The sequence below is a fragment of the Leuciscus leuciscus genome, assembly GCF_965113295.1.
Source record: "Leuciscus leuciscus genome assembly, chromosome: 16".
Taxonomy (NCBI): Eukaryota; Metazoa; Chordata; class Actinopteri; order Cypriniformes; family Leuciscidae; genus Leuciscus; species Leuciscus leuciscus.
In genome coordinates, this window is record NC_138740.1 from 33,981,937 (window position 1) to 33,995,602 (window position 13,666).

The 13,666-nt window shown below is 37.7% G+C and overlaps 1 protein-coding gene across 2 annotated transcripts; it reads right to left on the bottom strand.

The window, feature by feature from the left end:
- Positions 1-1,051: 1,051 nt before the first annotated feature.
- LOC309478163 (E3 ubiquitin-protein ligase TRIM4-like) lies at positions 1,052-12,903 on the bottom strand. Of its 2 annotated transcripts, none has more exons than XM_082141756.1 (6): positions 11,427-12,903; positions 9,419-9,514; positions 9,106-9,336; positions 8,983-9,005; positions 8,506-8,621; positions 1,052-2,835 (listed from the first exon to the last, which is right to left on the bottom strand). In XM_082141756.1, exons 1-6 carry the CDS (start codon positions 11,817-11,819, stop codon positions 2,780-2,782), a joined length of 915 nt encoding a protein of 304 aa, XP_081997882.1. In that variant the 5' UTR covers positions 11,820-12,903; the 3' UTR covers positions 1,052-2,779. The 2 variants fall into 2 exon arrangements, with proteins under 2 accessions (XP_081997882.1, XP_081997881.1); XM_082141755.1 differs by lacking the exon at positions 1,052-2,835 and adding an exon at positions 7,470-8,430.
- Between the last annotated feature and the right edge of the window lie 763 nt (positions 12,904-13,666).

Here is a 13,666-nt window from a genome sequence, read left to right on the forward strand (position 1 = left end):
GGAAAACATTCCACTGTAATTTAAATTAATTAGATACATATAATTTGGTAGTAAAATCATAAAGTGTTGCACATTTTATTGGTGCAAAGATGAGTATGGTGTGTGTAGGCCTATTTTGTACAACATTTGCAACTGTTTTTTATCACTTAATTAGAAGCACCACAATTTTAAAGGGATACTCCACTTTTTTCGGAAATATGCTCATTTTACAACTCCCCCAGAGTTAAACAGTTGAGTTTTACCGTTTTAGAATCCATTCAGCCGAACTCCGGGTCTGACGGTACCACTTTTAGCATAGCTTAGCATAGATCATTGATTCTGATGAGTCCAGTAGCATTTCTTTCAAAATGACCAAAGAGTTTCAATATTTTTCCTATTTAAAACTTGACTCTTCTGTAGTTAAACCGTGTACTAAGATCGACGGAAAATGAAAAGTTGCGATTTTCTAAGCCTATATGGCTAGGAACTACTCTCATTCCGGCGTAATAATCAAGGAACTGTGCGGCCGTACCATGAGTGCAGCAGGCGTAATGATATGACGCAGCGCCTGAAAATAGGTCTAATAGGTTAGACAAACTTAGTCCCGGTCACGTTGGAAGTTACTGAACTGGGGACTATTTTCAGGCGCTGCGTCATATCACTACGCCTGCTGGACTCATGGTACGGCAGCAAAGTTTCTTGATTATTACGCAGGAATGAGAGTATAGTTCCTAGCCATATCATCCTAGAAAATCGCAACTTTTCATTTTCCGTCGATCTTAGTACACGGTTTAACTACAGAAGAGTCAAGTTTTAAATAGGAAAAATATTGAAACTCTTTGGTCATTTTGAAAGAAATGCTACTGGACTCATCAGAATCAATGATCCATGCTAAGCTATGCTAAAAGTGGTACCGTCAGACCCGGAGTTCGGCTGAATGGATTCTAAAACGGTAAGACTCAACTGTTTAACTCTGGGGGAGTTGTAAAATGAGCATATTTCCGAAAAAAGTGGAGTATCCCTTTAAATGGGACGAACCAGCAGCTGAATGTTCTAGGGATGAACTGAACACATTAACTCTAGCCGCCTCAGATTCATTAATCGCTGATGAGCAGGACCGTTATACACCCTTGGAGACTTCTGCTGTGCATGCTCAGTCTCAGCACTCTCATAGTGATGAGGGTTCAAGCGTTCAAGGTGCTGGTTCTTCAGTGGCATTTTCATTGCAAGACACAATCAAGATAGCCCTTGCTATGTTGAATTTGGACCTACCTTCTCCATCGCAGGGGCCTTCAAACCTCTTGCGTCTTCCGTTTGCTCGACCTGAGGATTTCCTGATACCTAGCTGTCCTGACTTTACTGATGTTGTTTTCTCAGCATTTTGCTCTGCATCTTCTTCCAGACCAGTAACGAATACAGTTATGAGTGCTAGAGCACCTTCAACACATCGTACTTACACCAGTAAGTGGAAACTGTTTGTCTCTTGGTGCACAGTTGATTCAACCCAGTTGATTGCCCCATCAGTGGAACTTCCTGCAGTATTTGTTGGATACTGGATGTTCTCCAGCCACACTTAAAGTGTTTGTGGCTGCCCTGTCTGCTTATCGGGATCCTATGGAGCAGGTGTCAATTGGTGCAAATAGGCCAATACAGGTAGTCTGTACCCAGTAGGATTTACGATTGGTGTTGGACAGATTGTGTTCACCACCTTGAGACAGCATTTCTGTTAGCCATAACAGGGTCGGTGAGTTACATGCTCTGTCAGTGAGTCCACAGTGTCTCCGGTGGGGACCAGAGGGCAATCAAGTTACACTTTGGCCGAACCCAGCATTTCAGCCCAAGGTATTGTCGCCTCAATTCACAAACCAACCCATTCAGCTGGCGGTGTTTATACAAGAGGACAAGGCGGCCCTATGTCCAGTCTGTATGTTGAGGGAGTATGTATCAAAGACTGCCCCATGGCGTACCACTGACCAGCTTTTAGTCTGCTTTGGGCCCGGATGGAAAGGTGCACCCTTGTCAAAGCAAAGGCTAGCTCACTGGGTAGCGGACAATATTGGTGAGGCATATCGTTCAACAGGCCATTTATTGCCTACATCTGTCTCTGACGTTCTGGAACAGTGAAATAGAACGCTGGTCGTAACCGTGGTTCTATGAATAGTGGAAGACCGCCAGAGTCTCTGGTCACTCGGATTGAGAATGACTAAGAGACCGACCGTGTCAACGGTCAAAGTCACGTGTGACTGACTTGATACGAGATTCTCTATGTGATGCGCGAGACGCGACTCCTTCCACCGTGTATTGACCGTCTCTGGCGGTCTTCCATCATTCATAGAACCACGGTTACGACCAGTAACCAGGGTTCTAAACACTACAGTACAGAATTAGGGTTCTTTGGCTCGTAACAACAGCAGAACCCTTTTATAAGGTTCCATAAAGAACCATGCTTTGAAAACGTTATATAGGACCTAAATAGTGTTATAAATAACTTTTTTAATAATAGTTTATTTTCATTATTATTAGTAACTTCATGTTATTAATGTTAGTATTAATAATATAATAAAAATCTTGTTGCTTCCATTTGGGATTTACATAAAAAAAAATAATAAAAAAAAAGCACGGTGTCAATTAGGTATTTTTTTAAATGTATTAACATGGCAAATTGTAGCAAAAAATTAGCGCTCTAACAACAGTTGTTAGCTTAAAACATTAATAATTGACATTGAACATGATATAGATGTAGTGAAGACCAAGTTCCAGTGAAATATCTTCACAATCCTCCATGTCTTTACGTCCATCATTATTTGAGTGGCAGTTTCTCTTTGCAGATGATGAAGTTATGATATGTGACAGCATCTGAAATACACAATTGAGTTCAGAGTTAAAGTTTGTCTGTACATTTGATTATGTCAAAAAAATTATGTTTACACTCTAAAAACTGCTGGGTTAAAAAATAACCCAACCTTAACCACGCCGCTGGGTCACTATTGGACAGAACACGCGCTGGGTTGGTTTGACCCAAGTGCTGGGTTTTACCATTTAACCCATATTTCTGGGTCATTCATTTGACTCAACCAGTGGGTGAAATTAGCCCTCTTGCTGGGTTAAGTCTTACTCATGTGCTGGGTTATTTTTTGTTGCATTGCCTTAATAAAATTAGAACCATTAACAAATATTTGTTATATTATGAATGTAAAATAATTATTATCTCTGTAATACAATAAACCAGAGAGGCCACTGTATGATTTCAATCTCATTTTTTATTTTATACATTTCTTTAATACTTTTCTTTATCAAATACAAATGTTAATCAATGTCAAAGGTCTGACATGTCCCCCTCATTTCATCCCTGAGGCACAGAATGTGCAGCAATTCACCGGTCATCTCATTTTGTAAATATTCAACCATGTTGATCCTCACCTGTTGATTACACAAGTCAAGTCATCTTTATTTATATAGCGCTTTTTACAATACAGATTGTATCAAAGCAGCTTCACAGTGATACTGTAACATGAATATAATACAACAAAGTTTGTTTCTAGAAGAAAATTGCGTCATCGTCCACCTTAAGGCAAATCAATAATATTGTTGAATATTAAATGTCCCCAACTAAGCAAGCCAAAAGCCAAGGCAACAGTGGCAAGGAACCAAAACTCCATCAGTGACAGAATGGAGGAAAAAACCTTGGGAGAACCCAGTCTCAGTCGCTCAGTTCTCCTCTGGCCAACGAGCGAACAGTGTATGATTATGATCCAGGCAGCGTTACAGGTCAGAGGTCAGATTGGATCAGAACATTCAGAATATTTATCCAGTTCCATCTGGTTGGAAGTCGGAGTCATCACACCGGTATGGAGACGAATTTGTTGAGGATCAGTCGTGTCGATGAGGCCTTCACAGGGCTGATGAGGCTGGCCCTTCAGGGATGCGTCATGGATGGGTCCAGGCGCAGGTCCACCTTCTGATCTGGATACGGCCTGGATCCGGCTGACTTCAGTAAACTTTAGAATGAACAGAAAGACATACATTAGCATAGAGGCCATTTTTCTTATTAAATAATGAGTACATCAGGTGTTATAGGAAAGTGTCCCCGGTTCCGGCTGGCCTATGCAGCCTAATAATCATTTAACTGATTTGAATAATAGAAATGTATAATGTTCTATATGAATGCCAGGTAAAAGAGATGCGTTTTTCTAGATTTAAACTGACAGAGTGTGTCTGCTTCCCGGACAATCACTTAGAGTTTTGCTATAAAACTGACATGCAAGTTAAGCTTTTTTTGTGGAAGTATCAATTTATTATTGAATATGCAATTAAAATTATTGCAAACATTACCAAATGACCAAATGTGAAAAACAAACAAAATGTGTAGTATTTGCAAACTGAATTATAGTAATAGTAATAAAAGAGTAATTTGGACAAATATTATCAACATTAAGGCATTAAAATAAAACATTATTATTAAAAGTAAAATATTACTGTAATGTTGATATAGTGTCTTTAACATTAAAACTCACAAACCCACAAAGCTGCTTAATCTCCTGACTGGCAGCGCTGATGATCGCATCGTTTTAGATGTTAACTTGCACACAATAAAATGAAAGATGACATGCATGGTGGTAGGGTAGGCTATCATGTAAGTTTACAATTTTCTAAGTTTTAAATATTGGCGATCATTCGTTCAACTACGGGTATACTTTTCTTCTCAAAACTGGCGCCTGTCCATTTATTTCTCCTTTCCTCAGTCGATGTTTATAAAGATTGAAAGTCATACATTTACTTTAAAAAAAAAGGCTACATCAAGCTCTTGAAAGCCTTTTTTTTTTTGGCAGAAACGGTGGTTCGAGACATTACAGAAGACACACGCAGACTGTGCTGGAACTTACCTCAGTCACTTCTTCAGACGGGTATTTCTAAAACTACGCCAGCAGACTTTTCACTCACAACTCACTAGCTAGCCTAACGTAGCCTATATAGAGACTCATTTCCCGCTGATTTTACGTGCGAGCCCTGTGAGGGAAACTGCGCGTAGGGATTTCATACAAAACGCTTTTCTCACTTTTAAATATGCAACGTCCACAATGAATAGGCCTACGATTATTACATGATGAATTTAGAATTTAAATTTTCAAAAAGGCTGCTGATATAGCTGGTTTAATTTCAACTAAGGATTTAACGATGCAGCATGTTGTCAAAAATTCTAACCGGCTAGCTGTGGCTAATTAATGTTTCACAGAATAAATACGTTACCCCTCACACTTCCATATCAAAGACTGTATGTTGAACAGTGAAATTAGCTTGCTGCTACCACCACAACTTATTAAAAATATAGGTAAACATAACATTCATATTAACTTACCATAAAACACTGCCTGCTCCGAGTAGAGTGGTGTGCTCCTCGAGTCAGAAGTGAAGAAGAATCCAGAAAGTTCCGCAAAGAATGAAAAAGGTAACCAGTTGCTGGGTTAAAATAACCCAACCAGCGGTTCATTTGTGATTCGTGAATGACCCCCTTACAACTCATTTGACCCAGCATACGCAACCCAATAATGTGTTTACAGTACCCCAAACAACCCAACTTTTTGACCCAGCACAATCAACCCAACAATTTGTTTACAGAAACAACCCAGCATTTTTTTGAGTGTATGAAGGCCAGAACTAGCAAAAAAAAGAATATCAGTAATGAAGTGACTGTGACAGTTACAGATTTGAAAAGGTGGAAATAAAGAACCCTAAACTCCAAAGGGTTCTTCAGGACGATACAGTTCTAAATAGAACTGTTACTACATGTAGAGAACCTTTAAAGGATTAGTTCACTTTCAAAAAATGTTTTGCTGATAATTTAATCACCCCGATGTCATCCAAGATGTCCATGTCTTTATTTCTTCAGTCAAAAAGAAATTAAGGTTTTTGAGGAAAACATTCCACGATTTTTCTATACAGAATGGACTTCAATGGCAACCAACTATACCAATGTTCAAAGAAGGTTCAAATGTCCGTCTCAAAGCAGCTTCAAAGTCTCTACACGATCTCAGTCGAGAAATAAGGGTCTTATCTTGCGAAACGATCTGTCATTTTCTAAATATATATCATTTCTTTAGAAAATTTCTGTCATTTTCTAAACTTTTTAACCACAAATGCCCATCTTGTACCATTTCTGAGATGCATTGCGTCATCACGTTGGAAAGGTCTCAAAAAAGATAAATAAATAAATAAAATAAATAATAATAATAAATGAAAACAAAGATGTCGGACGATTTTGAAGTTGGAGGAGAACATTTTGGAGAGTTTTTCACCCTTCCCTACCTTTTTGAACTGGAGTACACAGACAAAGAACTTAGATGACGTAACGTGTGACCTTTCCAACGTGATGACGCAATGCGTGGCACATCTCAGAGATGGTACACAACGAGCATTTGTGGTTAAAAAGTATATATATTAGGGCTGGGGGAATTAACGCGTTAATCTTTGCGATTAATTTGAAATGTTTAACGCGTTAAAAAAAAATAACGCAATTGACGCAGCACTTTTTTTTTTTTGCCTCGTTTTAATGATTTACTGTTGCGTCTGCTATTAAAAAGGCCGAAATATGCCGTCCCGCCCCTCCATGTTCGGCGGTCAGGTTTCATTCTCGGGCAGCTTTCATGAGCGGGTCTTTTCCGCTCGGTATGTGCGTCGCACGCGCGCGTGAGTGTGTGTGTGTGTCGGTCGGTCGGCGCGCGCGTGCGTGTGTGTGTGTGTCGGCTCGCTCTGTCGTTAATGGCCCAGCAGCGGCGAGCTCTCCGTTGTGTGTGTGTGTGTGTGTGTGTGTGTGTGTGTGTGTGTGTCGGCTCTGTCGTTAACGGCCCAAAGGCTTCAATCATGTACTAAGCACTGGAAAAGTAAAGTCCACTCAAGTAACGTGAAATTTCTCTGTTGACTTCTGTTTGCTGAGCTGGTATAGCCATGCTGGGCAACAATGGTAAAATGACCTGCTCTGATCACATGCTCTGGTAATAATAGCTTTGTAGGACTATATTTTGTTTTAATAATTAATAAAATAATAATAATAATCTGTTAAATTGATTATGTTGATTGATTATTGAAAAAGAATAATATATTGATATATTGATGTTTAATATTTTAATATAGGGCTATTTTCTGTTCCCTTTTTTTCCTGTGTTGTTTAATTAGGTGATTCTAAGTTTAAATATTGATGATTACAAGCTTGGTGGAAGCGCAATTAATTGCAATTAATTACAGAAATTGTGCAATTAATTAGTAATTTTTTTTTAATCGATTCCCAGCCCTAATATATATATATATATATATATTTTTTTTTTTAGAAAATGACCGATCGTTTCACGAGATAAGACTCTTATTTCTCGATTTCTTCGTGTCGAGACTTTGAAGCCGCTTTGAGACGGATATTTGAACCTTCTTTGAACATTGGTATAGTTGGTTGCAATTGAAATCCATTCTGTGTAGAAAAATCCTGGAATGTTTTCCTCAAACCTTAATTTCTTTACGACTGAAGAAAGACATGGATATCTTGGATGACATCGGGGTGAGTAAATTATCAGCAAACATTTTTTTTGAAAGTGAACTAATCCTTTAAAAAACCATCTTTTTTTAAAGTGCACTGGATTGTTAGAATAATCCAAAGCAGTTTTTCTGATCCTTTATCTAGACCTGTAGTTTTTCGTTGACCTCATTTAGACTGTAAATAAGTTTATTACACTTACTAAGAACTTAAACGTATTATCACTGGTGATTATCAGTGTTATTTTCTGGGAGATGTAGAAACCTCAGTAAGGGATAATGCTTTTACCTGTTATACCCAGTTGCTCCAAAGGTCAAAGACACTCGTTACAAAATTGATTTACCCAGTTAGTGACTTTATACAGAAATGATTTCATTTTCCTGAAACACTTAATCACCTATTCTTTTACTGAGAGGTTACTTCAAAATGTTGGTTTTATATACATTATATATATAGCTGGTTGTCAGTAAAAATGGAGACAATTCCTCCTTTAACCCAACAAGATGTACTCTATTCTAAGGGTAATTTAAATTCACCCTTCTCTGATGTTGTAAATTTAGTTTTATTGAAGGGTAAATATATACACACTTGTTATGAAAAAAAATAAAAAAAAAATAAATTAAGCCCTCCTTTAATACATTTCTATGAGAGTTTGTTAAAATGTTTCAGAGCCTCAAATGCTTAAACATAATAGAAAGTCTGAAACTTCGTTTCTCTGTGTCAAAATTTATTTTAGCATTTTCCCTCCATTTCTTCACCCTTGCTCTTTATTTTTTTATTTTTTTATTCATTTATTTATATTCATTCCATCTGCAATTCAAACTTGATCCCCCGGGGTTTCTTGGACAAGGATTTCATATATTTTACTTCTTGCAGTGGCCCTTTTTTGGACCGATAGCGTCCACATTTTGGAATCATGTTGAAGTCTGAAGCTGAAGAGAGAGAACAGATACACACACATTAACACAAATAACCACAGAAGTCATTGCGGTGTCTGTCTTACTCACGTTTACCAACATAGTCCTGCATCTTCTGTAAGACATTGAGCTTCAGGTTGGTCAGGTGATCTGTGAAAGTGATCGTCACACTTGGACTGAGGTCTGAAGCTGGAATATATTGGGCTCTGAAACAACATTCAAGAGTCAGAGATGCTGATGGTTCAGTGTGGTTATATATAGAACTCTAGGGTTTTTGACTCAATTTTAAAGAACGAAATTTCAAAGGAGAAATATCTTTTTACTTTCATGTTTAATTGGTTGTCGATTTTTAGTAATAAAGTTTACAAGCTGTTAAATTCATAAAATGTAATTACTTGAACAAATTAATGGGTTAATTCAAACCAAATCCATAAAATGATGGGAACCTCTACAAGGTTCTACATAAGAAGCGCCTGACGGAACCCTTTAAGATTCCATATAGAACCTCTTCTTCTAAGAGTGTGATGATTTGAGTTCAGAAGCACAGAGACAAACAAACACACAAACCTTTGCAATGTGGCCTCAAAGTTCTGTAAAGAAAAATAATGTAAATTCAGCAAAACTTAATTTGGTTTTAATCTCTGAAATAGGCATTCATATCATTGGAGAATAATGAAGATTAATTGACACCTGCAGGAATGAAACATCTTCAGCCTTCATCTGCTCCTCGATGTCTCTGATTGTGATTGTGAGAGATGAAATCTGTTTGCTCGTCTCTTCAATCTTCTTCTTCATCCTCTGACTCCTCTTCTCCTCTTCCTCTCTCAGTGCTGTTATTCTGGCCGCTTCTTCATCATGTAAAAGCTGGTGAAGTTCCTCAAACTCATCTTTAATCTGAGTCTCTATGCACTGAGCGTGAAACTGAAATGAAACAATATTGGCCAAACTAGATCAACATCAGTATCTACACTTCCAGAATTGCATTAATCACATTATTTCAAACCTTGATATCTTCATCAGTTTCACACAGATTCTGTTCACGATTCACAGATGTTCTCAGTTCATCCAGTAAATCTTCCAGTAAAGCTTTGAGAATCTCCTGAAAGTAGAAAACAAAAAGTGTCCATTGTTTAAGGATGGCTGAAGCGAAACAGTCGTTCCGAAGCTTTGCGAGATCCCGAAGCGCAGATGTGTCGAAACACTGATCCGAAGCGTGATTCGAAACACCCATGTCACGTGACTATGACCAAACGAAGCCTCGAAGTGTTTCATCAGGTGTGGTCCGCCGAATCAGCGTTTGATTGACACGGTCGGGAACAGACCACACAATCGCACATCTGTATAAAAGTGAAATAAACGCATTTTGACCTCGTGGGTTTTTGTGAGAGGAGTTTGATTTTGAGATAGCGGATTTTTGGTGATATAGTGACATAGTGCGATTTGATTAGTTATAGGCAATTTAGACTTACATTTAAATTTACACAACACATTGACTGATAGGCTAGAGACAGACAGAGTATACATATAGTGACACATTAATAGATACATAGATATAAATATATATAGACAGCTAGATTAATAGATAGATACATATATAGATAGATTACAGATACATATATAAATACATATATTATAGATCGATACATATATAGATACATAGATTATAGATACATATCTAGATACATAGATCGATTCATATATAGATAGATTTGGATAGATAGATAAAATGGAGGCTCCCCAGAAGAGATGCCGTACATCAGTGGTGTGGGAGCATTTCCTATTAGAAACCCCAAATAAAGTGAGATGTGTGTATTGTGATCGGCAGCTAGCCTACTGCAACAATACATCATCCATGATGCGCCATTTGACAAGCAACAAGTGTCCCTTGTGAGAGGATTTTTTCAAAGGCTGGAGAAATTATCTGTAAAAAAAGTAGGCTAAGTCCTTCCACAGCAGATAAATTAATATTTTTTAATAAAAATCTCTAAAAAAGTGAGACATTGTGGCTTGATTTCTTTTATTAATATTCATTTTTCATGACCAAAATAACATTATGCACAGTGAGGAGCCTATAGGTTACAAGCTTCACATATTAGAACATTATAATAATAAAAAAAAACACATTTTTTTTAATGGCTCGTCAAGGTTGTTTCAGATCAACACCTGCAAGTGACCACTAGGTGTCACCGTTGAGACGGGTGTCGGATTGATTCGAAGCCTCGAAACAATATGGCACATTTGGTTCAACTGTTTCATTGGTTCACGAGGCCTCGATTTTGCCATCACTACCATTGTTAAATTTTCAGGTTTTTGCCTCTTATTTAAAGTCCACCAGTAGTCAATTATTTTATCCCTTAAAACTCACCTTTGACCACCAAAATTAAATATCGTAACTTTTTTTTTTTTTGCTTGAATGTAACTCGACACCCTTGCCTCATTTAGCATTCGCGGTTCTATGAATATGCAAATGAGCCCCGCCTCCACTCACTCAGAGATCCACTCGTTGACGATCACACATTGATCTGATTGGTTACAAGGTAGTTTGTGAAGTCAGAAAAAACCAAAGCTTGAGTTTACTCTTCTGCTACATTTAAAAGTATTCGTTCTTCACACACACCCACAAAAGTACATAGGCTACGTTTAGGGTGTAGTAGAAGTAGGCAAATGGTGACGCAGGAAACTCAGAATATTTATTTATTCTGAGTAGGTATACTTAGAATTATACTTCACAGATACAATGTAAAGTGTAAACATTATATTCATTAGCATAACATTAGCAGTTCTACAATCTGATTATGGCTTGAATTCCAAAAAAAGTATTAAAGACAAATTTAGCAAATTGCTCTTTGGTTTATCTGAGATTATCTTTGGTTTCATAATTTAACAGATTAAAAACATCTGTATTGTTTCTGTGTGAATAAAGCCACACCAGTATCAGTTTGTCATTGTGAAAATGTCTGTCAATAATGAGATTTGATTTTATAAAATGTTTTGAACATCATTTATCTGACCTTATTATCCACGACAGCTTCATCTACAGGACAGAATCTGTGGTTGGTGTGTTTTCTGGAGTCTCGACACACCAAACACACGGGCTGTTGATCATCCAGACAGAAGAGTTTGAGCTCCTCTTTGTGATCTCTACAGACTCCAGATCCAGATCTCCGTCTTCTCTCCTGTTGAAAACTCTCACACATGTTCTTCAAAGCCAAATTTACTGGAGGACGAACATTTGAAGATGTTCTTCGGCAAACCGGACATTCTTTAAATGTTTTGTTTCCCCAAGCCCTCTGAATACAGCTTGAACAAAAGCTGTGGCTACACGACAGAAGAACAGGATTTACAAAAATGTCACAGCACACCGGACAAGATAAATCCTCCTCAGACAAAGATCTAGACGCCATTTTTTATAGTTGCTTAGAAATGAAACTCAAAGTCAATCTTTAAAGTTTCAGTGATAGGCCAGGGGGTTTTCAAACTGCACATTTTGTATGTCTCTCTCATCTAACACACCTGGTTCAACTCATCAGCTCATTAGTAGAGAGAGGCTGCAAGACCTGAAGTGGGTGTGTCAAATAAGGGAGACATACAAATGCCTCGTCCAGATACACACACTTCTGGTCTTTGCACTTGACCACTTGCATGACATATTTCCCCAAGTAGGCGTAAAGACTGCAAGTGTGTGTAGAACTTTTGATTACTCGATGGGACACACTTATAGTCTTGCAAAAAATGCAGCTTTTATTTATTATATTTTCAATACTTTGCATTTTAAAATAAACTTGTACATGTCTGTTCAGTAGTCGCTGTGTAACGAACAGAAGACACACATTTTAAATTGTGGTGCTTCTAATTAAGTGATAAAAAACAGTTGCGAATGTTGTACAAAATAGGCCTACACACACCATACTCATCTTTGCACCAATAAAATGTGCAACACTTTATGATTTTACTACCAAATTATATGTATCTAATTTATTTAAATTACAGTGGAATGTTTTCCTTGACATCTCACGATTTTGGGGCACGAGTTCCCGAACATCATACATGATGGGATACGCTTAGCCTTGAATACCGCTCCGCAGTGGTATTGGAGATAGTGTGGGTGTAGTGTGCATTAAGGGCACTGCACTTTGGCATTTTTAAGACATGGGACCAGTGTGGGTATTTGGACAAGGCAATAATGTGCAGTGCTGGCGGTCCTCCAGTATTACACCTCTCAGGGGTCCTCGGTTGGTGGAGACCCTATTCTTTTAGTAAGTCAGAATTGCAAAATGTAAACTCATTGTGAGATAAAAAGTTAAAGTCCCCCTGTAGTCAATCATTGTATCCCTTAAAACTCATCTTTGATCACCAAAATTACACTAATTTTTTTGCTTCATGCCTTAAAATATCTTGACTGTAACTCGACACCCTTGCCTCATTTAGTATACGCGGTTCTATGAATATGCAAATGAGCCCCGCCTCCACTCACTCACTCAGCTCAGAGATCCACTGGTTGACGATCAAGGGTCAAGGTCAAGGTAAACTTTATTATCCACAAGTAGGAAATTCATTTGGTCACCATTACACGCTCCATTGTTAAATAGCCTGCTACATACCAATAAAACAAATACAAAATATTAAATACAAAAGCATTTAAAACATTTAAACAATAAAACAATGACAAGCATGTGTGGATAAATAAACTAGCTGAGTGCTAGCTGCTTATTGTACAGTCTAATTGCTGTAGGCACAAAAGAATTGCTGTACCTTGTGGTCCTAATTTTCCTTTGCAGTAGTCTGCCACTTGACCTGTTGCTTCTTAAAAAATTCTGATGAAGAGGGTGGGTAGAATCATTTAGAATTTGTTCTGTCTTTTTAAGACTAAGGTCATTGTTCAATTGGGCTACAGATACCTGATCAACTCCAATGATCTTACTGGCTGTTTTGGTCCTTAATACACGTTACCAAAGGCACAAATAAGGCCAAATGATAAGACACTCTGCAAGAGAGCTTTGTAAAACATCTGAAGAATACAGCTGTCTATTCTAAAATGGTTAAGTTTCCTTAGAAAAAACATCCTCTTCTGTAACCTTTTGGACTTATTTAGTGCACATTCATTAAAAGTCAATTTATTGTCTATTTCAACACCCAAATATGTGTATGTTGTGACCCGCTCTACCACTACACCATTTATATTTGAGGGTGGAACTATAATTCCCTTTTTATTAAAATCTATAGTCATCTCCTTTGTTTTCTTCACATTAAC

Excerpts from the sequence above, each read along its gene's own strand:
- LOC309478163 (XM_082141755.1), bottom strand. The coding sequence starts at position 11,819 with ATGGCGTCTAGATCTTTGTCTGAGGAGGATTTATCTTGTCCGGTGTGC. Across the intron at positions 9,515-11,426 it reads AAGCTGTCGTGGATAATAAG|GAGATTCTCAAAGCTTTACT; the intron begins GTCAGATAAATG and ends TTCTACTTTCAG. Across the intron at positions 9,006-9,105 it reads AAGATGTTTCATTCCTGCAG|AACTTTGAGGCCACATTGCA; the intron begins GTGTCAATTAAT and ends TTTTCTTTACAG.